Raw genomic sequence first — 27277 nt, 5'->3', positions numbered from 1 at the left:
TTTCTTGTCCCCTTTATTTTCTAGCATACATCCCATTATCTTTATGGCACTTCCCACAATGCTATCTTATGTATCTAGTAGTTTATTTCTCTCCGCTAGAATTTTGTTTTCCCGAGAATAAAAACTGCCTTGTCCACGCTGAACACTAAGGCTGAGGCTGGCACACAAAGGTGCTTCATCAGTCTGTGTTGCATGGACAGACAGGTGGGTACCTTCAAGGGCAGAAGCCCAGGCAGGGGCAAGACGTGATGAACACATTCCTAACAACACTCTCCCTGGAGATACTGGAAGAAGGGAGCCTTCAAAGGAAGGAAGATTCAACCATTAACCCCTGGGGTCTATGGAGCCGGGTGATTACGGGTTCAGCTGTTCCTTCAACTGTATGAGAAAAATAAATTAGACTCACATTTTTTTTTTTAAGCCATGAATACTTTCTTTGAATGAAATCTCCTGAGACAACCCAATATGTAAAATAGAAAACCATGACAGTCAAAAGCAGAGTTACTGTCATATTTTATATCAAACACAAAACAAAAAAGTCATCCAGTGGTTACGAGGAGTCCAGGAAAACCTGTCCCAGTAATGCCAGCTTGGAGGTAAAGGGCTGACTTGGGCAGCTGAGGAGTGGGATTTTCTGCTTGGTAGGCCTCTTTTCCCTTGCCTCATCTTGGTTTTCAGAGGAGGACGTTCCTGGCCCTGCTGGAGGTTGCCATGGCCCCGAGCTCATCGTTTTTTTCTGAAATCTTGACCTGTTCCGTTTGAGAGAGTAGAATTCCCTCATCAAGTCTTCCACTTCCCACTGCTCTTCCTTCAGCCTCTGGCAACAGTGCAGGGCAGCGGGGTCGATGGGGTGCGCTTCTGTGTTGAAGATGTAACCCCCAGCCCCCAGGATGCACTCCCCATAAGGGGTTATCACCGCGTCAAAGGTGGAGCCATTGTTGTGAATGAAGTTGGTTGGGTCAAACAGAAGGTAGAGGTATTTCACAGTCTCGGCCAGAAAGAAAGACTCCATACGGTTGTCAAGCTTGTGGTCTCGCAGATCTTTGATCTGCCACGAGGAAGAAGGCAGCAAGTCAGAAGTGGTATCACAGGGCAGCAGAGAGGGCCAGGGGACCACGTTAGGAATTCCTGCCCTGCCACCGAGCAGCTAAGGGCCTTTGGGAAAATCACTTTACGTTTCAGAGTTTCACCTTTTCCCAAGCCTGGACCACTGACTCTCACCCGGATTGGCACAACTTCCAACAGGGCTTCCCGCTTCCATCCTTAACCCTAAAGCTTATTTATAGGGTAAGTCTTAGCTGTCACTCCTCCACTGAAAACCCTCTGTTGACATCCCACTTCATGGCAGACTAAAAACCAAAGTCCTTATCATGGCTTAACAGGTCCTCACAGCCTGGCCCCTGCTCTCTCCCTGACCTCTCTTACATGCTCTCCCTTGTTCTCGTGGGTCCGGCGAATGGCCTTCCTCTTCTGTGAGCAAATGTGTGCACGCCACCGGTTCTCCGCAATGCTTATTCTTTCTGCATTGCACTCCACTGGTTCTGCATTGCTTCTACCTGGATCACTCACCCTCCCTACCGCTTGCTCCCTCAGTGCCTTCGGGTCTCTGCTCAAATACTGCCTGATCACAGGGTCTTCCCTAACCTCCCTAGGGACAAGACAATTCCTATCTCCATTAACCTGCCTTTATTGTGACCATACACATACACATCTAATCATCCCCTTTAATGACATTGTAAAAATGTAGCATCATTTACTTAGCTAATCCAAGTTTTTGCTACTATAATAACTAATTAGAAGTCTTTATGAAGAAAAATTCATACTAAGTTTACAGTCATGGATGAGTAAGTTTACTTCCTACATTTATTTTATCCTCTCAGAATTTGAGATATATTTTCTTAAAACTAATTCTCAGTGGCATCTATTTTTCACACAAAAAAATGACTGAAATATGGACTTGATGTGCCAAGAATTATTACTTTCTTGCCTTCTTTGTCAAAGGCCGAGGAGTCTGACGCCTATTCCCATCATTTGCCTTGGAAGACCTCCAGAAGGCTTTCATTTTCATGGAAATCAGTCAAATGTTCATAAGAAGGCCCCAATGGACTTAACCACTTTGGCTTTTCACAAAATACAACATATTTAGAAACTAAAACAGATCACTGCTTTATTTTCCCTCTACATATATAGGTCTTTTCTTTAAATAGATGTATATATATTCTCCTTACAGAATATAACCACAACACAAAATTTTTAAAGAGAGGGATTTTTTTTTTGGTTCTGTTTTTAATCCCGTACCCTAAAATTCCTCTGTAGACTTTTTGGTGAATTTTCTTCCAGAAAATTTTCTTACACATCTGTTTTTTACGTATCTGTAATGATCATTTATTTACATCTTGCCTGCTTGGGTCCTCTAAGGATGTGACATGGCTCTTCCCCTTGACCCTTTCAATCCCCTTTCCACAGAGCAGCCAGAGTGATCTTTCTAAAATACAGATCAGATCAGGTCACTGCTCTGCTGTCAATCCTACCAAGGCTTCTCGTTCTAAGTAGAACAAAATGCAAATTCTTTCCCACAGCTTATACAAAGCTCTACATGATATAACCTCTGCCTCCTTCTGGGACATTATCTCTTCCCCTTTCCTCCGTGTTCATGTTACTCCAGCCATACTGGTCTTCTTTCTGTCTCCTAGATACACGTTCGTTGTTTTTCTTACTGAAATGCCAGCTCAGGGGCTTGGTCTTTCTTCATTGCTAGAACCATTAGCCTAGCGTGGTGCCTGATGCATCAAAGACATTCAATAAACATCTGTGAAACTACTAGGACAGTTTCATTAAGGACTCTGTGGTGTGAATATAAGGCCATGGGACTTTATATCTCCCTTCTAAAATCCACCTAACAAGACTTTCCACAAAACTTCTCACAAAATTCACCCTTGTACAGTAGCTTATGAGACAGTTTGAGGACCCCTGATGCAGAGACAATGACAAGAGCATAGAGTCAAATCCCTGAGAATGAACCCTTAGTTCTACCTCTACTAGCTTTGTGACCTTTAGCAAGACTCTTGGCTTCTCTGTTCTTCAGTCATGCCATCTATAAAATAAAGGCATATGTACATTTCTAAGGTACCTTCAATGTTAATATTCCAGAGTCTCTTTATCAGCAGGGGGAGACATTTCTCAACTCTTGGGCCAATGGAAACACTTACTGTTGCAAATCCACACTCCACCTTGCTGATTTTTTCGATGGATTCCACGGCATCTCTTCCAAGTTCTAAGAGGGTGGGATCCCCCGTGGCACGGTAGAGGTACATTGCGCTCTCAATGAGTTCTGTAAAGTCCAAGGCAGACCCTTCTCATCCAGGGGCTGAGCAGAGAAGGCTCGGGGCCCACCTCAGGGGGTGAGACTCCTTCCTTCCCTACCTTGTCCACAGGGCCCCAACCAGGAAGAACACAGGACAACTCAATGCTGAGTTTTCAGAGCCAACATACCCAAAGCCTGAAGCTTAGTGGAGATCAGCATTAAAACTGACCATGGACTCCCACCCCAAGGGAAAGACAGCCAGCTAGGCTCTGGGATGGAGAGGTGGCGGAGGCTGCTCCATGTCTCCCCATATTTGTCCCTTCCTTCTTCCTTAGTAACAGAATCCTTAACTATAGCCAAGCACGCAACTGCTTAGACTGACAACTATTCCCAGCAGCCAGGTGTGGGATTAAGGTCCCTGACAACACAGAGAGCCATATGAGGCCAAAAGTGAGAAAGAAATGTCTATCTTATTTATTTATTCAAAAAAATGTTCTTTTAACGTTTATTTATTCTTGAGACAGGGAGAGACAGAGCATGAATGGGGGAGGGTCAGAGAGAGAGGGAGACAGAATCTGAAGCAGTCTCCAGGCTCTGAGCTGTCAGCACAGAGCCTGACGCAGGGCTCAAACCCACGGACCATGAGATCATGACCTGAGCGGATGCCGGACACTTAACTGACTGAGCCACCCAGGCACTCCGAAATATCTATCTTAATTAAGCACTACTCATTTTCTGTCACTAACAGCCTAACTTAATCCTAAAGTTTAAGAGTATAAGCCTATCATTATGAGGCCCTTTCTGAGATGGGATGGACAAAAAAATGAAGGTGAAGATATTCAAGAGCCAATCTTCAATCTAACAAGGGAACAGCTACCATTTCACTGGGCCCAGAACAAGGCAATAGTCTTACCCTATTCTATAACCACAACTGGAATTTGACAGGCATAGGCCCCATTTTCAGATGAATATTAGCCAAAAGGAGTTTGTCCTGAAGAGAAAGTTTATTCTGGAGAAAAGAAAACCCAGGAACCTATGTTTACTGCTTTCAAATATCTGAAGAGCTAGTATGGAAAAGAAAGATTCGACTTCTAGGGTGGTCCCAGTGGGTGGAAGCTACAGCTCAACAGACGTTTCTATTTTTTCACCTGTCTTTTCTCAGAGAGGAAAGAACTCTCCCCTCCATAGACCAATCTCTCCTCCCAATCTCCTTCCCTGTTTCCTCCTGGGCCTTGACCAGCACTCGTCTCCCTTTTGATTTATTATTGCAAGTTCTATTTCTTCCTTTAGGAAAAAAGATCTCTGCCTGTCTCCCAGTTCTCTCCCACCTCTCCCTCCCTTTACCCCACAGGTCTATAGACAATTACTGATCGAACTGCTCATATTCTAAGACACAGATTGGGGTACATTTACTTGTAAGTGAACACACTGTGTGTGTTCAAAGAAAGAAAAGAGGGGCGCCTGGGTGGCTCAGTCGTTTAAGCATCTGACTTCGGCTCAGGTCATGATCTCGTGGTCTGGGAGTTCAAGCCCTGTGTCGGGCTCTGTGCTCATAGCTCAGAACCTGAAGCCCGCTTCAGATTCTGTGTCTCCCTCTCTCTTTGCCCCTCCCCTGCTCACGCTCTGTCTGTCTGTCTGTCTCTCTCTCTCAAAAAGAAATAACCCTTAAAAAAAAAATTAAATTCAAAGAAAGAAAAGACAGCGCTCCCGGAAGCCTCTTCTGTTGTTCGCAGCTGGCTGGCTCAGTGCACCCAGAGCCAGCCATCTTGTTTTCTCTTCCTCACACATAGGCCTATGTATGCTATCACTCTTTAATTTCTTGTATATTGGCCAACTCTGTAGAACAAGGTGACAACTCAGGCTTAGATTTGGATTTAGGGGGAGGTAAAAGCCCTCTGAGACCTTTAGACTAGGTTCTGTGCTTCATTACTGCCGATCAGATACATGTACCAGAGCGTAACACACTGGCCAATCTAATGAAAGAGAAGCACCTTATCTCCCATTCGCTTTTGTTTTAGGTAGGAAGGGTGACTGGACTAAGGCATTATTGGATTCCTGGCTGTGGTGCCTTACTTTCCATTGATGCCTTCCTGCCACCCTATCCTGCAAATGGAACAGGGTGCCTCTGTAAGTAGTGAGCTCCCTGTCATGGTGCTAACTCAACAAAGACTAGAAAACCACTTGCCAGGGCAATGACAGGGCGATCCCAGTTAGAAGTCCTCTCAGTTTCCCTCTAACTCTGAGAATGCACAAGCCTACGTCCTACATTTAGTCCCAAACTGTCTTCATTTTATCTGTTGGTAATACTGGGTATAATACCTTCTGAGAGTTTTCTCTTAAAAACAAAACAAAACAAAACAAAACAAAATAGAACAAAACAAAAACAGGGGCACCTGGGTGGCTCAGTGGGTTGGGCAGCCTATTTCAGCTCAGGTCATGATCTCGCTGTTCTTGAGTTTGGGCCCTATGGTCAGGCTCTGTGCTGACAGCTCAGAGCCTGGAGCCTTTTTCGGATTCTGTGTCTCCCTCTCTCTCTGCTCCTCCCCCCTCCTCTGTTCTTTCCATGCTCTGTCTCTGTCTCTCTCTCAAAAATAAACATTAAAAAATTAAAAAAACAAAAACAAAAAAGCTAGGATAATAAACACATGAGAAATACCAATAACAGCAGCCTCTAGGAATCGAAGTGACTAATTTATTCTTTTCAGTCACTGTTTTACATCTTCTTCTGTTCCCCCTTCCTCAACTCCCACAACAATCTCTTGAGCTAGAAAAGGAAGGAAATGGGGTTGGGGGGTTGGTGGGCAGAATGGGCAGTAGCCACCAGAAGGCCTCCCACAGCTCAAAGGCATTCAGGTGGGAAGATGGGAAGAGTCTAACAATGGAAATGTAACCCACTTTGGGGTGGGGGATGACTGTGTGTGCTGACTAAACTTCCTTCCTCTGGCCCCCTTTCCCTTCTCCTCCTCACAGTGTTTAACTTTCCTCTAGTGAATCAGAGGATCAGGGCTGGAAAGGAACTTTAAGACAGTTATCTAGTGTGTAATACCTTCCTTCTCTGCGCCTTGATTTCTGAGCTGCAGATGAGGTGGTGGACGAGATCAGATGATTCATTCCTAAGGTCCATTCCAGAGTTCTAATACTCCATACCATAAAAGCACAATTCACCTGACCCAGTGACTTAGGAAGTTTGTCTACACTTCTGAAATCCTGATGGCAGGAACTCAAAGGGAGTCAAATTGGCTCTCCCTTTTGCACTCACTTGCCCAAGTTTGAAGGAGCCTAAGATTTAGTTAAGAGGCCTGCGTTCCAGTCCTATCTCCTACGCTTAGCCCTGGGCAAGTCAGTTCAGCCCACGAGGTTTCAGTTTCCTTATCTGGGGATAAATATGCGGATAAATAATTCCTACTAGGAAAACCACCGAGAGCCACTGGAAGCATAAGAGGAAAAATGAACTTGTGAGCACTTGTGAGGCATGGAGGCTCATACAAATGAGGGCTTGTGGTTCAGAGAACAAGAGCCTGCAGGTCGTGATAGGTCAGAGATACTGCTTACCTGGCCGAAGAGGGTAGCCCTCTCGCTTCTCCACTGTGTATCCTTGAGGAATGTTGTAGAATTCCGGGAGTCCCCCAAACTGCTTCCATACAGTGTAATAGTTGAGGAAGGTCCTCATGGCATTGTCAATGTCCCCAATGAGGCTCTACAGGAGACAAGTAGTTGTCAGGCAGATAGCCACCAGGCATAAAAACCCACATACAAAAGAAACTCCGCATACCAAACCTCACATACAACCTCAGGGAAGAGCCAAAAAAGCCTGCAATCAAACCTGAGTTGGCCATTTATTCATTGTGTGGCCTTGGGCCAGACACTTACCTTCTCTGAGCTGCATCCATCTGATGCAAAATACAAAGTGTCTTTCTTGTTAAATTATTGGGAGGGAGAGAGGTTGTATTCCAAGTCCCTGCTCAGTCAATGCTGGCCACTATGGTTTTTAAACAGCCATCTGGTTCAGAATTTTAAGAATAGGAAATTGATTTTACTAAGTCTCACTCTTACCCTATACCCCAAATCAATTTGTATTAGTTTATAAACATAAATATGTGTGAGTATATATTATTTTTCCCACGTAAAAAATAGCTTATTAAATATACTGTTCTGCACTTTCTTTCATTCATTTAACAATAGATCTTGATTTTTCCATGTAAGCACATAAAAAGGCTCCTTCCTCCTATTACATAGTTGCATAGTATTCCACTGCTTGGACCATAAGTTAACTAGTTCCCTATTAACAGCTGGTTGGATTGGTTCCAATGTTTTGTTATTTGCTGTAACAAGTAATAGTGTAGTAAATAGCATTGTACATATGTCACCTCAAACCTGCAAAGTTTACCTGTCACCTGTAAGACAAATGTCCAGAATTAGGATTGCTGGTTCCAAAAATACATGCATTTGTAATTTTACTAGCTGTTGTGAAGTAGCTATTAACACAAGCTTGCAGGGAAACAGCTGGCCTTTTTGACATATCCTAAGGATGCCTCACAGATAGAACAAATTTAACATTTCCCCAACAGGATTCTTGGTTCCCTCACTTTCCCACAAAGTTGCCTCCCTACCATCATCTCTCCCTTCTTAGTATATGGCACTTAGCAAATGGCAGTCATCCTTGACTCCTCCCTTTCCCTCCCCCCTACCTCCACATTCATTCTGTCAGCAACTCCTGTCAGTTCCATTTTCCAAAACATCAAGATTTATCTCGCTTTATCTCTAGTGACACCACTTGGTCTGGTCACCAGCATCTTATACTGGGATGACTTTCACAGTCTTCTCACTGCTCCAACCACTTGCCCTCATGCGACTCTCCCCATGCAGCCAAAGTAACTGCCTTACTGCATATACCAGACCTCAGGGCTTCCCATGGGCTCGGCATAAAGTCAAGACACCTCCTTGTAGCTCTGAAAGCCTTGCATGATCTCGGTAGTGCTGACCTCCATTGATTGATCTCTGCCCCGCCTCCCCCCCCCCCCCCGCCCCCCACCTGGACTGTAGCCATACCGCTTTTCTTTGTTTCTGATAAACACCCAACTCCTTCCTGTCTTGGGACCTTCACACATGATATTTCCTCTGTCTAGAACATCGTCGCCCACATCTGATTCTTGAAGTATCAGCTCTAGTATCACACCTCTGAGAGGCCTTCTTCTCTCAAGTGAGGTCCCCATCCAACATTCTCTCTCAGCCGCTCATCTGTTTCCTTCATTGTAACTTATGTGTTTGTCTGTTTTATTTTTTTCTGTTGTGTCTTACCCTCTACAAACTACATGAGGACAGGGCCTGGAACACAGCAAGCATTCAAATACTGGTGAATAAATGAATTAACAAATTGAACATATCTAAGCCTCCTTTCTTCATCTGTAAAGAAACATTTGCCTCAGTGGGTTATAATTCTGGTAAAATGCCTGGCACATAAATCGTTCTCTTGTAAATATTTAATTTATCACCCTCATGTGTCAGACAGATTACCAGGCACTGATTAGATGTTCAGTAAATGTTGGTTATTAGTGTGATTATAATCTCACAGAGAAAGAACCCATGATCCCTGCTCAGGCCAGGAAAACCACCATACAAACAGACATGAAACTCTTTCCTTATCAAACCCTCTCTTTTATTAATTTTTATTTTAGGAAATTTGAAAAATAAAGGTATATTGGGGTGCCTGGGTGGCTCAGTCAGTTAAGCATCAGACTTTGGTTCAGGTCATGATCTTGTGGTTCATGAGTCCAAGTCCCGCATTGGGTAAGCTCAAGCCCCACATCGGGTAAGCCCGAGCCCCACTTCGGATGAGCCCCACTTCTCTCTCGCCCTCCCTGCCCCTCATGGGATTCTCTCTCTCTCTCCCTCCCTCTCTCTGTCCCTTACTCACTTGCCCCCTCTCTCTCAAAATAAAAGAAAAAGAAAAAGAAAGGTATAAAGAGATCACCTTTAACCTCACCACACAGATAGAATAGTTTTGATATCTACCTTTCCATTTTGTATTCATTTTTTTAAAGTTTATTTATTTTGAGCAAGAGAGCATGTGTGAGCAGGGGAAAGGCATAGAGAGAAGGGGAGAGAGAATCCCAAGTAGGCTCTGTGCTGAGAGCACAGATGACACAGGGCTCGATCATGTGAGATCGTGACCTGAGCAGAAATCAAGAGCTGGACACTTAACTGACTGAGCCACCCAGGTGCCCCCTCCAATATGTATTCTATTCACAGTTATATAAATATTTAAAAAAAAAACAAAACAGAGAGGAATAAAAAGATAATTATCCTCTTAATCTTACAGTACCTGCCGTTTGCATCTTTGTCTTCTCTTTCTTAACACACAAAAACAGAATTCTATAGAGTTGTAATCAGAGTATACTTAATATAATGCCTTCTTGTGTATTTTTTTGTTATTGTTAAATCTAAAGAATCAAATTTTTTAAAAATTTAATTATCACTCCTAATTTCTCACTATAGCCTAACAGTACATTTCATTCCTTCGTGTTTTCTTAATTCTTGTTCACTACACCTCTTCACGTAACATAGGAATTTATATATACATTTTAAAGTTAAAGTTGTATAGTGACCCATTCCATTAAGATACAATCATTTATTTGTTCCTCCATTATAGGGTACTGGATCATTTCTAAGTTTTCTTTGTCATGAACTTTGCTGTTAGGAATATCTGTATGCATCTTTTCCCTTTTGAATTATTTTCTTGGGGAACATCCACAGAAATGGAAGTCAAAGGGTGTGATCTGTGATATGCCTGGGTTGCACAAGAAGGATTCCCAAGAGGAACGTAGTCACAAATAGTTTTAAAGCAATAGATTTCCAGATCCTCTGCTTTCCTAAAATGGATCTGCCTGAAAAGATACTTGTAACACAAAGGCAGGCTATCTATTATCACTGTTTCCTTCGCAGTTATCCTTCTGCCATTTGACAAAAGCAAGATGGACCTACCAGCAACCTCTAACCTTCCTGTTGCACACTGTCCTGGGGAATAAAGATTTCCTGAGCACCAAACTAGGTTAAATTTAAAATATCGGTGTATGGCATTCTTCTCAAAGCTAGCATAAACAATCCTAAAATGTGTATGGAACCCCAAAAGACCCCGAATAGCCAAAGTAATATTGAAGAAGAAAACCAAAGCGGGAGGCATCACAATCCCAGACTTTAGCCTCTACTACAAAGCTGTAATCATCAAGATAGTATGGTATTGGCACAAAAACAGACACAGACGAATGGAATAGAATAGAGACCCCAGAATTGGACCCACAAATGTATAGCCAACTAATCTTTGACAAAGCAGGAAAGAGTATCCAATGGAAAAAAGACAGCCTCTTTAGCAAATGGTGCTGGGAGAAGTGGACAGTAACATGCAGCAGAATAAAACTAGGCCACTTTCTCATACCATACACAGAAATAAACTCAAAATGGATGGAAGACCTAAATGTGAGACAGGAAACCATCAAAACCCTAGAGGAGAAAGCAGGCAACAACCTCTTTACCTTAGCCGCAGCAATTTCTTACTCAACATATCTCCAAAGGCAAGGGAATTAAAAGCAAAGATGAACTATTGGGACCTCATCAAGATAAAAAGCTTCTGCGCTGCGCTGCAAAGCAAAAAACCGACAATACTAAAAGGCAACCGACGGAATGGGAAAAGATATTTGCACACGACATACCGGATAAAGGGCTAGTATCCAAAATCTATAAAGAATTCACCAAACTCCACACCCAAAAAACCCAAATAATCCAGTGAAGAAATGGGCAGAAGACATGAATAGACACTTTTCCAAAGAAGACATCCAGATGGCCAACAGACACATGAAACAATGCTCAACGTCACTCCCTATCAGGGAAATACAAATCAAAGCCACACTGAGATACCACCTCACACCAGTCAGAGGGGCTAAAATTAACAACTCAGGAAACAACAGATGCTGGAAAGGATGTGGAGAAACAGGAACCCTCTTGCACTGTTGGTGGGAATGCAAACTGGTGTAGCTGCACTGGAAAACAGTGTGAAGGTTCCTCAAAAAATTAAAAATAGAACTACTCTATGACACAGCAATAGCACTGCTAGGAATTTACCCAAGGGATATAGGAGTGCTAATGAATAGGGGCACATGCATCCCAATGTTTATAGCAGCGCTTTCAACCATAGCCAAATTACGGAAAGAGCCTAAATGTTCATCAACTGATGAATGGACAAAGAAGATATGGTTTACATATACAATGGAATACTACTTGGCAATGAGAAAGAATGAAATCATGCCATTTGCAGCAATGTGGATGGAGCTGGAAGGTATGCTGAATGAAATAAGTCAGTCAGAGAAGGACAGATATTATGTTTTCACTCATATGTGGACCTTGGGAAACTTAACAGAAGACCATGGGGGAGGGGAAGGAGAAAAAAATAGTTTCAGAGAGGGAGGGAGGCAAACCACAAGAGACCCTTTAAATACAGAGAACAAACTGAGAGTGGGTGGGGGTCTGGGGGAGAGGGGAAAATGGGTGATGGGCACTGAGGAGGGCACTTGTTGGGATGAGCACTGGGTGTTGTATGTAAGCCAATTTGACAATAAATTATATTAAAAAATAAATAAAATAAAAGATCGGTGTAGGTGTTGAAAAAAAGGAAGGCCTCTGAACACTGTGTAACAAAGTCTTTTGCATATCAGAGGGTTTCCAATTCTCTGCCTGCAAAAAACTGAAAGAGGAACTGGTCAAATTGTCAGCAGAGAGATCATTAAAAATGATTTTTGATGACAGATTAGGTGATTATTTTTATCATATAAAGAAAGAACCACATAATATTGCCAGTTTTGAATGGTTGAATACTGGTAGTTTTATATGGTTCAATCTATTTACTCAATGACTACAAAGAACTGAATGATAATGCAGTAATCAAACTCCTTCCATTTCCATCTAATTATTTATGTGTATAGGCTCCTCAGCACTTACATCTACAAAAATGAAAATAGGAATGAATGAAACTTTTGATACACAACCATGTCCCACTTCAGCAATATGTATTATTCACACACAAATACACAAACTACTTAAAATAAAAAAGCCCCCATGGGGCGCCTGGGTGGCTCAGTCAGTTGGGTGACTGACTCAGGTCATCATCCCAGGGTCAAGGGATGGAGCCCCATGTTGGGCTCCACGCTGAGCATGAAACCTGCTTAAGATTCTCTCTCTCTCTCTCTCTCTCTCTCTCTCTCTCTCTCTGACTCTTCTCCTCTCCTTCACTCATGCTGTCTTTCTAAAATAAAAATTTTTTAAATAATAAAAATAAAAAATAAAAAGGCCCCAAACTCTCATTAAGAAATGTATTTCTGATTAAATTGTCTTTATGTTTTATAATTATTTATCAAAAACTGTAAGCTCTTAACGTGGCTTTAATCATTTATGTACTAATGATAACTAAGTCAAGAAGAAAACAAATTTAATACTCAGAGCCTATGGTCACACACACAGGAAATTTAAAAGTCTTTTAAATCTCTATGTATACAGAAATTTTATTACAGAGACATATAATAGGGTATAAATAAAATTTATCCAGCATAAAAATGTAACAACTAGGATAAAATTCTGTTGTGGGAGAAGAATGAAAATAGGAGTTCAAAGAGAAAAAGGAATGGTATGTGACTATTCAAACTTGTAAGATTAGGGGCACCTGGGTGGCTCAGTTGGTTAAGCATCCAACTTTGGCTCGGGTCATGATCCCACGGTTTGTGAGTTTGAGGCCCGCATCCCCCTCTACGCTATCAGCTCAGAGCCTGGAGCCTACTTCAGATTCTGTGTCTCCCTCTCTCTCTCTGCCCCTACCCCATTCACACACTCTCTCTCTCTCTCAAAAAAAAATAAACATTAAAAAAATAAAAGTAAACCTGTAAAATAAGAAGGTTGGCTAAAAGTGCATAATGGGGGACTAGTTAAATGAATTGCACTAGTTAAATGAATTGTATCAATTTAATACAATATATGCATTTGTTAAAAAAGTAAAAGTAATCTAGATGTATCAACAAGGAATGATCTCTAAGGCATATTCAGTGAAAAGGTACATGGCATATTTCTATCTGTGTAAAGAAAAAAGGTGGATGTAAACATGCATATGTTATGCTGGTTAAATGGACTCCAAGATCCTGCCTTTCCCACTGCAACTCCATCAGATCATGTAATGGAAAACAATAACGATGGCACGCACAGCAGCCCCAGCTGCTTTCACACCCTTTCTCAGGCCTGCTGTCAAGAATGAGGAGATGTGACAGAAATGTCCAGTGGAGAAACAGTTGTTGCCAATAGCTATTACCACACAGCCTGGAAAGACACTCTCCACTTTATTTTAAGTAGTATAACATTTCACAGCAAATTGGAAGCTCAGTACCCGATACCTTAACACTCCCCTTGGAAAATTCAGCTTGGCAGAATCTGAAGTTTGTCTCATTCACTCTAAGTCTCTCTTGTCTCTCCACCCCACCCTTAGAAAACAAATACTCCAGCAACTGAAGTACCTTATTTGACTTATACCTCAGAATGAGCTTGCTTTGCCAGTTCCAGAGAAAAATGGCCACCTCTCTGATCATTCCTACCTGAAGACCAGGCCAGTAGGCCTCTAGGGACTGGAAGACCGGCATGGACACAGTCCCCTTGTACATCTGCACCCACAGGTACCAGTCATCGAAGCGGGTGTAATTCCGAATGGCTTTGTTGTATTCTGCAAAGGAGATGCAAGAAGACACGTCGGTGATGAGGGAGATGAAAGGCAGGTCTTGACAACAGAAGCACGGCCTTACACTTTTTGCAAGACCATATTTTGGTGTAGCTTCAAAGCACCCTAGGATGCAAGAAGGCACAGAGGAAGGAGCATGGGTTCTGGAGCCAAACGTCCAGACTCAAATTCCAGCTCCAGCTTTACCACTTGCTAGCTGTGACCTTGGGCAAAGTTTTCCTTCTAACGTCTCAGTCTCATTATCTCTAAGTCTCAGTCTCAGTCTCATTATCTCATTATCTCTAAGGTGGGGAGAGTAATGATACACACCTCACAGGATTGCTCAATCCCATTCACTCAACAATACTCACTGCACATCTACTAGGTACAGGCACCTACGGGTGGCAAACAAGACAAAATCCAGCCCTCAGGGCATTTACATTCTAGTGGGAACTTGAACTTTTACCTTCCCTTAGAATGTAAATCCATGAAGGCCAGGACTTCGTTTTGTTTATTGTAGAATCCCCAGCACTAGGATACTGCATAATAAATATGCACAATAAGTTATTATCTTAACAAAGTACCAAATACACATGCAAATAAATGAGACAATCTCAAATAGTGTTGTAAGAATTAAAAAGTCCATGTTTGGTGCTTGGCACAGCACTTCACATAATGGTATTCAATAAATATCTGCTGAATAAATGAGTAGTTGCTATAATAATTATTATTAGGTAGGTGCCCAACAATTCCTCAATATCATTATTATTAGTGTCCAAGGGCCTAGAGGGTAAAATGCTTTTATTTGATGGGCATGAATCAACTACCTACCTCGTCCAAAGCACTGTGGGAAGCAGAAAGATGAATAAGGCATAGACACTGTGCTCAGTAGGAAGAGCTGTAACTGTGGATGACAGCTGACTGAGCAAAAGGTGCTGAAGGCCCTAAATTCTGAAGGAGGATCAAGCTACTTTGTGGGCAAGGTGACATTTCAGCTGGGCCTTGAAGGGTGAATAACATTTGGACACATCAAGACAGGAAAAAGGTATTCTTGACAAAGGAAACACATGTGCAATGGCCTGGAAATAAGAAATCCAGGGTCACATATGGAGAATGCAGCATAGTTCACTTGGCTCTTGCAGGAAGGCCTGAAGAGGTATAGTGGGCCTCAAGTAGGCAGTACAAGTCCATGGTGGTAGGGGCGCCCGGGTGGCTCAGTCAGTTAAGCGTCCGACTTCGGCTCAGGTCATGATCTCACAGTTTGTGGGTTCAAGCCCCGTGTCGGGCTCTGTGCTGTTGGTTTGGAGCCTGGAGCCTGCTTCGGATTCTGTGTCTCCCTCTCTCTCCACCCCTCCTGCCTCATGATCTGTCTCTGTCTCTCAAAAAATGAATAAACATTAAAAAAAAATTAAAAAAAAAAAAGAAGTCCATGGTGGCTCTGAACGCAGACTCGTATACTCAGAACTGGTTCTGTAGGCACTTGGGAGCAACTGAAAGTTTATACACATGACAATGGGAAAAATCATGGCAAAGGCCTCCTTACCCCACCCTTTTTACCTAGGAACATGGCCATGAGCTTCTTATCCTGAAGTAGGATGGCTCCTTTCACCAGGTACTCAAAGTAGGAATCCACGCCAGCCCCAATGCCTGAGTCCTGGGCCACCCACTTTCCAGTGAGCACATCAATATGGTTTCCAACCTGAGAGAGAGAGAGAGAGAGAGACAGAGAGAGAGAGAGACAGAGAGAGAAACTTAGCCCCAAAAGAGGGCTCAAGACCAAACAAGGATCTCTCCATACCCCTGACTGGCCAGTCAGATGCAAGGCAGGCACCCCAGTGCTCTCGGGAGACATGCAGGCTATTGGGGTGTGGGGTTGGAAGACCACAAACTCTTATCAGTATCAGTCACTGATTGAGAACTGCTCCAGGTAGCATTACATCTTGGAACTTCCAGCTAAAGGCATGCAGAGCAGGCTCCAGGCCAGAGAAGGCCCATAGGGAAAGAGACACTGTCAGAAGACAGGCTAGTGTGCACAGAGAAATGGTAGGGGTTGAGAGGATATGGGGTCCACTATGGTTCCAGTGCTGAAGAAAAACCTGCTTGTGTTGGACTTACTAAAGGAGTTACCGTAGGTCTCCAGAGGGGTATCTTCTTAAGGGATTTTCAAGAATTCCCCATATAAGTTTCACTTTCAAGCTTAGAACCAGACTTGCACAAACCATGTCTCTACCTGAATACTTTCAGACAACTCAGTCTTTGCAAGTCATAATGACTCACCGGAGGAAGTATTAATACATCAACATTACTGCTAAAGTAAACTGACGATCAGAGAGGTTGAGTGACTTGTCCAGGGTCACATAGTTTCGATGTAGCAAGGCCTGGGGTCAAAACCAATTCTGACTAAATCTAGTGCTATTTCCTGGACAGCTTTGGCTCCATTACTGTTAGTTTCACTGGATTATCTGATTTAAGAGCTGAAACCAACTTTAGAGATCATCTGGCCCAAAGCATGTTCAATTTCCATGGGTTAATAGGTATTAGAGAAGAAAGGGAAGCTCTGGGTTCAAATAAGCTTAGAAAACGTTGAGTTAAGCAAAGTTAAATAGATTTTACTTACTGTAGGATTTCACAATAACCTTTCACCTGTTTGTGTTGGTTATGATTCTCCAAAAAAAGGATGCAACAGTTGACCCTTTAACAATGCAAGTGTCGGGAGTGCTGAGCCCCACACAGTTGAAAATCTGCGTATAACTTCGACAGTCTAAAAATTTAACTACTAATAGCCTGCTCGAGTGGAAACTTTACTGATAATATAAAAGTCAACTAACACATATTTTGTATGTTATATATATTACATACCATATTCTTACAATAAAGTAAGCTAGAAAAAAGAAAATGTTTTGAAAAAAATCATATAGAAGAGAGAATATGTTTATAGAACTGTACTGTAAAAAATCTGTGTGTGAGTGGGCCCATGCAGTTCACAAACGTGTTTCTCAAGGGTCAACTGTATATTTGGTATTCCTCAGACTTAACTGACCAGGAATTACCTTTTCATACAATGGCCGACCATTCAACATGTCTCAGCACTGGTGTTCTAAGAAACACAGTTTAACAAACACAAATAGACCATGAAAATGAGGGTCAGATGGGCTGGCGATCTAAGGTTGCCATGTGAGTCAGGGGCATGAAGCCTACAACCTGCTTCCTAGAAGTCAGAGAAGTTCATGGAACCTAACCTCTACAACACAGCTCCCTTTCCCTGCCAGAGGATGTGCTCTCTCTCATGCTCTCTTCCCCTGTCCGAAACTTGAATTAGAGGCTTGGTTAACTTTCAGTGTCCTGATGCTAAGTCCTAGACCACTGCTGAGGTCACCCTAAGTGTCTCTTGGCTGGGCTGCAACTTGTTGCTCAGGGCCCAAATCTTACAAGCAGGGGCTCAGGTGGCCGACTTGACTCAGATGGAAAGGGTGGCAGCTGACCTACCAGCCCAATATCTGACCGGCTCTCCCAGAGGCGCATGAGGGCCACTCTGGCCACATCTTCGAACACGGGGTCACCAGTGAGGCTGCTCAGGGTGGCAAATTCTACAATGAAGGTCCCGATCCCTGCTGTACAGGTGACAGGGGTTTCTCCCGGGTTCACGCCATGAAGCAGGTTCACCGTTCCATACGGCATGCCAGTGGGGGTCTGAAATGCTGAACAATCACAAAATTATGATCCCAGACAGGAGCAGGGACACAGGGATGGTTCAACACAGACCCAAGCCTGAGGCCTGAGCCAGCACTTCCCTCTTTATCTCCTGGATGATCTGCTAGAGACTGAGCCAGAGAAGGATACAGGTCATGACTGGAGGGTCCTTAGTGGCTACCTAACCCAGGTGTTATCAAGCACTGCTCGACGTGACCCTCTAGCCTATGATGAGGAGAAAAGCAGTGGGCTATGCTCCCGGCTGCCACACCCACGCACGCTCACTTTAGCTAGAGTAGCTCTACTTTTATTTAATTCACACCATGCTCTCAGAGGCCAGCCAGGTAACTCAGTGTGAAGCAGGTGGGGTTGAAGCCACAGGAAGTGACGGGGCTGTGGCACACTGAAGAGCATGTTCCATTAGAATCCATTCATACACTTTTCTGTTTTGGTTTTTTTTTTTTTGAGTTTTATTGAGATATAATTGTCATATAGCACAGTGTGAGTTTAAGGGGTATGGCATAAAGACCTGACTTAACCTATATTGCGAGATGATGAACATAGTGAGTTAATATCCATTACCTCGTATAGATACAAAAAGAAAAACTTCAGTTTTTTCCTTGCAATGAGAACTTTTAGGATTTACTCTCCTCGCAACTTTCAAATATATCACATGGCAGTGTTAGCTATAGTCATCATGTTGCATGTTACAGCCCCGGTACTTACTTATTACTGGAAGTGTATCTTTTGACCACTTTCATCCAATTTCCCCTCATATACTTTTCCAAGTGCAATTATAACCAAATGAAACCTATCTGCAGACCCTAAACAGCCCCAGAAGAGCCAGTTTGGGGTCCCTGCTCTAAATAGTTTAGGAGGAGGGGCACCTGGGTGGCTCAGTTGATTGAGCGTCTGACATCAGCTCAGGTCATGATCTCATGGTTCGTGAGTTCGAGCCCTGCATCAGGCTCTATGCTGACAGCTCGCAGCCTGGAGCCTGCTTCTGATTCTGTGTCTCCCTCTCTCTCTGCCCCACCCCTGCTCATGCTGTCTCTCTCTCTCTCAAAAATAAACATTAAAAAATAAACAAACAAATAGTTTAGGGGGTAAACTATTATTATTATTTTTTTTAAGAATATAAATCACTAAACTACTGATGTGGTCCAATCCTCAGTTTACAGGTAGGAAAAGTCATGCCTGTAAGAAGTGACTCAAAGGTCATACAGAAAGAGTCAAACAGAGCTGGAATGGGAATGCCTGCCATGCGCCCACTCCTTTATGCTCTGCCCATCCCACCCTGGTGCCTTCTGATTCAAGGCAAGGAACTGGACAAACAGCCAAAGGCAGACATTTCCTCTCTAGGCCAAAAGGTCAAATAACCCCAGAGCAGCCTGTGCGTCACCAAACTGTGAACAAAGTTATCAAAACTTCCAAGAACTGTAAGGTCTGGCTACTCTTGTAAGTGATAAATTTGCTGAGTGGCAGGCACCAATGGCAAGGAAGGAGAATGCAAGTCACAACCAAGAAGGGCTCAAAGAATATTTCAGAAAAGTCAGGCAGTGTTAAAAAGAGGGGGAGTGACAGGGGCGCCTGGGTGGCCCAGTCGGTTAAACATCCAACTTCAGCTCAGGTCATAATCTCACGGTTTGTGGGTTTGAGCCCCACGTCAGGCTCTGTGCTGACAGCTCAGAGCCTGGAGCCTGCTTCAGATTCTGTGTCTCCCTCTCTCTCTGCCCCTCCCCCACTCATGCTCTGTCTCTGTCTCTCTCAAAAATAAATAAACACGAAAAAAAAAGTTAAAAAAAAAAAAAAAAGGAGGGGGAGTGACAAAATCCTATTTCTTTACCTGAGTGGCAGATACCCTGGGGCTTGCTCCAATATGTACTTTCCAGTATGTACATTTCTCAATACAAAATGTTTTTTAATGATTCAAAAAAAAAAAAAAAAAAAAAAAGGAGCAACTAAGCAGTGTGCTCTATGGATGACTCACACAGGATATGATGTTTGGAAGGAGACACTCAGGCCATGAGCCCTGAGCCGTGAGTGGATCTGAACCCAGCTCACTCACTGTCCTCCACTCATCTCCAGAAAGGGAGAACCGTGATGGCCCAGAGGCTGGTGAAAGCACAGAGTGATGTGTTTGGGTGTGAACAGCCCCAGAGTCTCCACCACGCCCTGAAGAGAACACAGTGTCCAGCTGATGCTATCGAGCCCAGCTGCTGCCCCACCAGACAAACACGCTGAGGCTTGACCTGCTGCCCTGGACACAGCTTAGCTCCAAAACGTGTCCCTCCCATTTCAGTGGCATTTGAGGTTCTCCAGGCACTTTCTCCTTTCTGACCTCATTTTCTGCCTCCCAAAAAGCCAATGTGGCATGCAGGCAGGAATTATGAATCCCTTTTCAGAGATGGGAAAACTGAGCCAAGGAGAGAAGAATGGCTTGGTCAAGACATTGGCTAGTTCAGAACTGGGGGCTCCTAATGTGCAGCTCAAGGCTTTTCTCTGGAACCCTTTTATTCCAGCAGTGTGTGGGCCTGAGAGGGGGCAAAAGGGCTCACTCAAATAGGAACAAGAATCTTCCACCCACCAGGCTGGCCTTCAGCCCTCTCCTGCAAACAGTAATGAGGTCAGCTCATCCATCCTGGGCCATGGTCTGACAAGCCCTCAAAATGCCCAGGACTCTCCTGACTTCCATGGTGGGTGGCCAGAGGTAGAAATACTAACTTTTGGATGAGGAACAGAAGAAAATAGCTTGGAATTGCCACTCTTGTCTCCAGCAAGAGAAGCAGGATCCAGTGGACTGCATTTCTCCCGCATGTCAGTGTGGGTCTTACCTGGGAGGAGTTTTCGGGCTGCCTCCTCAGCCATCCTCAGGAGAGGTCCAGAGCAGGGCCATCCGGCCTCTACTTCCACTCCAGCCTTCTTTGATAGCAGGTGAGCAGACAGAAGCCCTCCTACCACTACAGATGGCACAAAACACAAGTGTCAGAGTCCCAAGGACCAGTTTTTCTCTTGTGTCAATTAAACCTACATACTCTGTTGAGCGGCTTGCTGGGAAGGGGCTAGAGCCACCTAGTGAAAGAATCCCTTAATCCCACATATTGGTGCAGTGTTAAGTTCACAAATTCTCTTCTTGGTGGGTCACAAAAACAATGGCTATCACTTTTTTTTAAAGTCCCTACTGTATACCAAGCACTAGGTACTACTGTCTCTTCAAATGAAGATACTGAGGTTCAGAGAGGTAAAGTGACTTGCCCTGGGTCATCCATCTAGTAAGTGGTAGGGCCAGGTCTGTCTGACTACAAAGCCTGTGCCCATTCCACTCAGTCACTCTGTCTCCCAATCCCCCTAAGACCTGGGGTGAGGGGCAGAGTAGTTATTACCTTCATTGTATTAATTAACCTATTTGAATTTATTACACAATACTTAGGACTTGTAAAAAGCCATAAATGTTCTGTATCTGGAAATATGGCTAAATAGATATCCTGAATGGCCCTCTCATTGCAAAAAAATCTTGTGACCTTGAGCTTCAGCTTTCCCCTCCTCTTGGCAGAGGGGGAACAAGAGACAAAGGCAGGACCTACCAAAGTGGAGAGTCTGATAAAAGATAACCTCCATAAAGTTGGGATCTGAAAGAATTATATACTCTGTGTAAGGATGGATCAGAATAAACCCTACCCACCTTCCCTAGCATACAGTTAAGGAAAACTGCAGGCCTCAAATCTTGATGCCAAATAAAGGGAAGAAAAACAAACAAACAAACAAATATCCACTAAGAATTAGTAACTACAGGATGGTACTAAGGTTTACAACCTGAATTCATACCAACTAAGTAGTCCAGGAAAACTCAAACCTTTAGCATAAGTCAGTTTTTGGTAGACAATGCCTCCAGCCACATGGAAGAAGTAAACAAAAACTCTAGCTGAAAGAATTCACCTTCAATCTAGGCCTCAAAGAAGCCCAGGGATAAACTCTAGGGAATGAGTGCACATTAAAATCTAAATAAATCACAAGACATATGAAGAAACAAAGCATTAGGAGTACGAGCCAGCAAAAATGACAGTAGAACAAGACTTACCAACACATCAAATATTGGAACTATTGGACACAGAATACAAAATAATTATGTAGAAATGTTTAAAGAAATAAAAGAAAGGCTTGGAATAGATGAGTAAGTAGCAAGAAATTATAAAAATAACCAAGCCTAGGGCTGCCTGGGTGGCTCAGTCAGTTAAGCGTCTGACTTTGGCTCAGGTCATACTCTGTGTCTCACTCTCTCAAAAAATGAATAAATGTTAAAAAAATTTTTTTTTAATTACATAGGCATGTTTTTCTTTTTAAGTTTACTCACTTTTTAAAAAAATTTTTAAATTTTTTTTTATTTTTGAGAGAGAGAGAAAGAGTGTGAGCAGGAGGGGCAGAGATAGAGGGAGACACAGAATCCAAAGCAGGCTCCAGGCTCTGAGCTGTCAGCACAAAGCCCGATGCAGGGCTCAAACTCACAGACAGTAAGACCATGACCTAAGCCAAAGTTGGACATTTAACCAACTAAGCCACTCAGGCACCCCAAGTTTACTTTTTTTTTTTTAAGTAATGTCTACACCCAACATGGAGCTCAAACTCATGACCCCGAGATCAAGAGTCACACACTCTTCTGAGCCAGCAGGGCATTTCTACATAGATAGATTTATTAGCAAATAAAATATATCTGAAGAGAGAATTAGTGGACTTGAAAACAGATTTCAAAAAATTACCCAGAATGCAACACAGAGAAACAAATTTATTTTTAAAACATACTAAAGAGATTTGGAGGATATAGTAAGAAGGTATAACAAATATCTGGCTGGAGTTCTAAAAAGAGAAGAGGGAGGAAATGGGGAGAGGCAATACCTGAAGAGAAAATAGTTATGAACTTTTGAAAACTAATGAATGACACAAATTCTTAGATGCAGGAATCCCAAGCAAGATAATAAAAAGAAATCCACATTTATCCACATCACAGTAAAACTGCAGAACACCAAAGAAAAAAAAGATTTCAAAAGCAGAGTCTGTGTAATAATGATTGTTAAGGCTAAGTGGTGGGTAACCCAGTTTATTATATATATTTTCTCTACTTTTATATATTTTTTTAAAACTTCCATAATAAAAGTTCTTAAAATGAAGGAACAGCCAGCATAAATAAAACCAATCATCTGCAAAGTAACAATTAGATTGACAGATTACTTCTTAATAATGACAATGAAATGAGAAGACAATGGAAAGATTTCTTCAGTGTACTAAGAGAAAATACTATCAAGTTAGAACCATATATCCTGCAACGTTATCCCTCAAAGACCAAACAAAGGCAGTGAAATAAAGACATTTTATATAGGGGCTCCTGGGTGGCTCAGTCGGTTAAGTGTCCAATTCTTGATGTAGGCTCAGGTCATGATCTCATGGTTTGTGAGATGGAACCTCACATCAGCTCAGAGCCTGCTTGTGATTCTCTCTCCCTCCCTCTCTGTACCTCTCTCCCCCACAGCCCCCTCTCAAAATAAGTAAATAAGCTTAAAAAAAAAAAAGACATTTTATACAAACAAAAGCTGAGAAAATCTTCCAAGAACACACGTGCACTAGAGGACATTCTAAAGGAAGTACTTCAGATAGAAGGAAAGGGATCACAGATGTAAAGTCTGAGACACAGGTAGGAAAGATGGCCAAAGAAATAAATATAGAAATATACAAGCAAATATAGAAATAAATCTAAAACGTCAAATGTATAGAACAGCAATAATGTATGGAGGGCTTAAGACAAAAAACTAAAATACATAATCTATAGCATGTGGGTCAGGATATTCTCAGAGCCAGGTTTTGTACTATTCAGGAAAATAAAGATTTTCATTAATTCTGTAATGTTTGTTAAATTTGTAATGTTTGTTAAGTTTTCCAGGAAACTATTTAAAAAGTCAGATACTGAGCATAGTCATTAATAAGAGGAAAATGGATAAGGGGGAGAAAAGTCAACCTAAAGAAGGCGCGCACACACACACACACAAAAGAGGATGAAAAGAACACAGAGAAGATGGGACAAATAGCACAAAATAAAACCACAGAAATGAATGCAAATACCTAAGTTATTATAGTAAATGTAAATGGATTAAATGCTTGAGTTAAAAGATCGTCAGAATGGGTAAACAAACAAAATATAATATATAATTTATAAAAGATATATCTGATCATAAAAATACAGAAAGATTGAAAGTAAAAGAGTAGAAAAAGATACCAGTCAAATGCCAACCAAAAGAAAGCTGGTATAATTATATAAATATATATAATTATATACATATGATATGAATATACCAGCATATATGCATACATGTACATATGCTGGTATATTCATATCAGCAATAAAGAAATATTCATACCAGCAACAAAGGTATAAGGTATAACGAAGGTATAAGGCAATCTTAGCTTACAGAAGATAAATTGGGCTCTGAAGAAAATTTGAGGCCAGCAGTGAGCATGGCCTCAAACTCCCATCTGATCCCTAAACCAGGATTTTATATCATGCTGTCTTTGTTCTTTAATTTTTTAAAAAACTGTTATCACATGTCTGTAATACAAGTTTCATTGCAAAATACGTACAAAATAAAGATGAGCAAAATGAGGGAGCAAAAAATAACAGCCTCCAGAAGTGACAGTTTGTTAAGCCACTGGTGGTCTAGGAGTTCACTACAAATAAGGGTTGTAGTAGCTTTATGAGAATCACTGGAAACCTGCTAAAAATATTGATTCTAGGACCCAACCCAGAAATCCAAATTCATTAGGTTTAGACTGAAACCTAGACAATTCAACTTTTATTTATTTATTTATTTATTTATTTATTTATTTTAAATTTTATTTATTTTTGAGAGAGACAGAGATAGAATGCAAGTGGGTTAAGGGCAGAGAGAGAGGGAGACACAGAAGCAGAAGCAGGCTCCAGACTCTGAGCTGTCAGCACAGAGCCCGACGTGGGGCTCGAACTCACAAGCTGTGAGATCATGACCTAAGCCAAAGTCAGATGCTCAACCAACTGAGCCACCCAGGTGCCCCACAATTCAACTTTTTAAAAGGTCGCAAATAGTTCTGATGGGCAGCAAGTTTTGGAAACTAATGCCCTAGACTTGCACTACATAATATAATCATGAACCATGAACCACATCACTATTTAAATTTAAATTTGTTAAAATTAAATGAAATTAAATATTCAGTTCCTCAGTTGCAGTAGACACATTTCAAATGTTCACTAGCCAGGTGCAGCTACTGGCTACAACACTGGACAACACAGACATAAAATATTTCCGTCATCACAGAAAGTTCTATTGGGTAGCGCTTCTTAGGCAATAAGTTCCAAGAAGGCGAGGATTACATCTTTCTTGTTCATGGCTGTATGCCTAGCACCAAATACATGTTAAATATGTGAGTAATTCTGGCACATCTCTTTCCAGTCTCTTCTCTGCCCCCTGCTCATGTCTGAAGCTGATGGGGGATCCTGAGACCTCCACACACCACCCTCTAGGAGGAAAAAAGATCTCTCTTCAGTCACTGGTTTTGGCCAAGTGCCCTGGCAGGGTTGACCCTTAAGATTCTATTTACCACCTCTTGGTTTACACAGAGGCAAAAACTCCACACTCTTTTATTCCAAAACCCCAGCAGGCAGCCCTCACCTCGGATGTTGGTTTCAAACACGGAGGCATTCACATCAATATCAAAGTCTACGTTGTCCTGGAGCACTTCAACCACTCTTTGGAATTCTGAGACATTCCCCAAAATCTGGAAGAGAAGAAGGTCTTGATAGTGAGGCTCTCTGAGGCTTGAAGGCACTGAAGATCGAGAGCCTGGGATCCTATGCTGGTGTGGCCATCACTTATTCAACTAAGATCTATAGTTTCTGTTCTAGTGACAGGAGAAGGAAACAGTGAGATCTAGAAACCACGGAGACCCAATACCAAGAGACTGGTTAAGTCAATTCTTAGTTACCAATTCAAGAGTCCTTATGTACCCATTTAGTGGAAACAAGAGAGACTGTAGACTGCATAGTTTTGACATTTGCAGCAGATATCTGTTGTTTTTAAACTTCTCTGGTCACATTCATCCTTGTGGAAAACACTGCAGGTTGGTTGGCCCAACACAGATTCCCAATCTCCTTTACCCTGGTAGGTTCCCAATGTGGTGGCTGAAAATCCAGATACTTGCTTTCTCAGCCTCCTTTGCTGCTAGAGGTGAATGTGTTACCCAGCCAATGCTAAGCCTTGAGAAGTCTACTGGGGGCACTTCTGGGGAAAGATTCTGTTTTCCTAATAAAAAGGGACAGATACCGCTGGCATGGTGTTTACTCTTCTTCTTTCTGCCTTGAAAGCAGACTTTACTTCTAGAGCTGTGGCAGCTATTTTAGACCATGAGGTACTAAGCATCAGAATGAAAGCCAATACCCTAATGATAGTAGAATGGAAAGATACAAAGAGCTTGGGTCTCTGACGGCATCACTGAACAGCCAACCCAATGCTAGAAATTACCTCCAGACTTTCTTTCACTCGAGAAAATTAAACCCTTTTCATTTAAACCACCAGCCAAATGCAATTCTGATATCTTTTATTCTGATAGTAGTGCCTCAATTTGAGATATCACTCTTTTTCCACAGTCATTCTTGCAGTTTGGGAGAGGCTGATCCCAGTCCTTCAGTAGCAAGAATGGGTACTTGATCTGGACCACTGGACTGTATCCCTTGGCCAGTGACTGGTTCAGGAATGAGTGTGTGACCCAAGCCAGATCAATGAGACTCAACTTTGGGAATTAATTCAAAAGGGCTGATTCCTCCCCCACACACAGGTTCCTGACTGAGTGGGAAGTAAGTTTGGAACTACTGATGGCTACTCTGCCAGCATAACGAGCGCCTGAGAACACAGCTAACAAAGAAGGCAGAGATAGGAGATGGAAAGATTCATGAAGACTTGTTCATATGCCTGGATCCAACTGATTCTGAGGCCAGCCTTTACCTGGACTTTTTAGTTATCTGACTCAGTAAATTCCCTTCTTTGTCTATATTGGTTTGAACAAGGAACCAAAACAATCCTGTCTCAGCATTCAAGGCCCTCGATGTTTGGACTCAAACTACCTTTCTGACCATGTCTCTCGCTGTTCATCTTCATCTAACCTATCTTCATCTACTTCAGGAAAACTATAACCACTATTTTCCACTTTCTTGCCTTCAGACATGCTCTTTCCTTTACCAGAAATCCCTCCATCCTATGTCTGCCCATTTCCAAATCCAATCTATCTTTGACTGTCTAAATGTCATGTCTCTAGGAAGCCTTTGATCCCTCCAGCTAAAAGGAACCCTCTTTGCCCGTTAAAAGACTCCAGTAACTTTATCCAAACAACTCTTAGGGCACCTATTTCTTTCCACATGAAGAGAATCTTGCCTGGGAAGGAGCCTCATTCTTTCCTGCATTCCCCCAGGGTGCCAAGCGCAGCCCATGAAGCAATTACTCAATGTTTACTGAATGATTACATGAATCTTT

The 27277-nt window shown here is 42.4% G+C and overlaps 1 protein-coding gene across 1 annotated transcript in view; it reads right to left on the bottom strand.

The window, feature by feature from the left end:
• Positions 1 to 496: 496 nt before the first annotated feature.
• Positions 497 to 27277, bottom strand: part of EDEM2 (ER degradation enhancing alpha-mannosidase like protein 2) — a 120336-nt gene continuing 93555 nt past the window's right edge. The window contains exons 6-13 of the mRNA XM_015071129.3: positions 25424 to 25529; positions 20570 to 20695; positions 17532 to 17743; positions 15603 to 15744; positions 13927 to 14051; positions 6857 to 7001; positions 3210 to 3331; positions 497 to 1048 (exon numbers count right to left, since the gene is read on the bottom strand). Coding sequence (XP_014926615.2) covers positions 551 to 1048; positions 3210 to 3331; positions 6857 to 7001; positions 13927 to 14051; positions 15603 to 15744; positions 17532 to 17743; positions 20570 to 20695; positions 25424 to 25529 — 1476 coding nt within the window. The 3' untranslated portion in view covers positions 497 to 550. The remainder of the gene's footprint in view (positions 1049 to 3209; positions 3332 to 6856; positions 7002 to 13926; positions 14052 to 15602; positions 15745 to 17531; positions 17744 to 20569; positions 20696 to 25423; positions 25530 to 27277) is intronic.

This window comes from Acinonyx jubatus, chromosome A3, assembly GCF_027475565.1.
Source record: "Acinonyx jubatus isolate Ajub_Pintada_27869175 chromosome A3, VMU_Ajub_asm_v1.0, whole genome shotgun sequence".
In the NCBI taxonomy this organism is placed as follows: Eukaryota; Metazoa; Chordata; class Mammalia; order Carnivora; family Felidae; genus Acinonyx; species Acinonyx jubatus.
The sequence above is the reverse complement of the archived record's forward strand: the minus strand, read 5'-3'. Positions and strand labels throughout refer to the sequence as shown.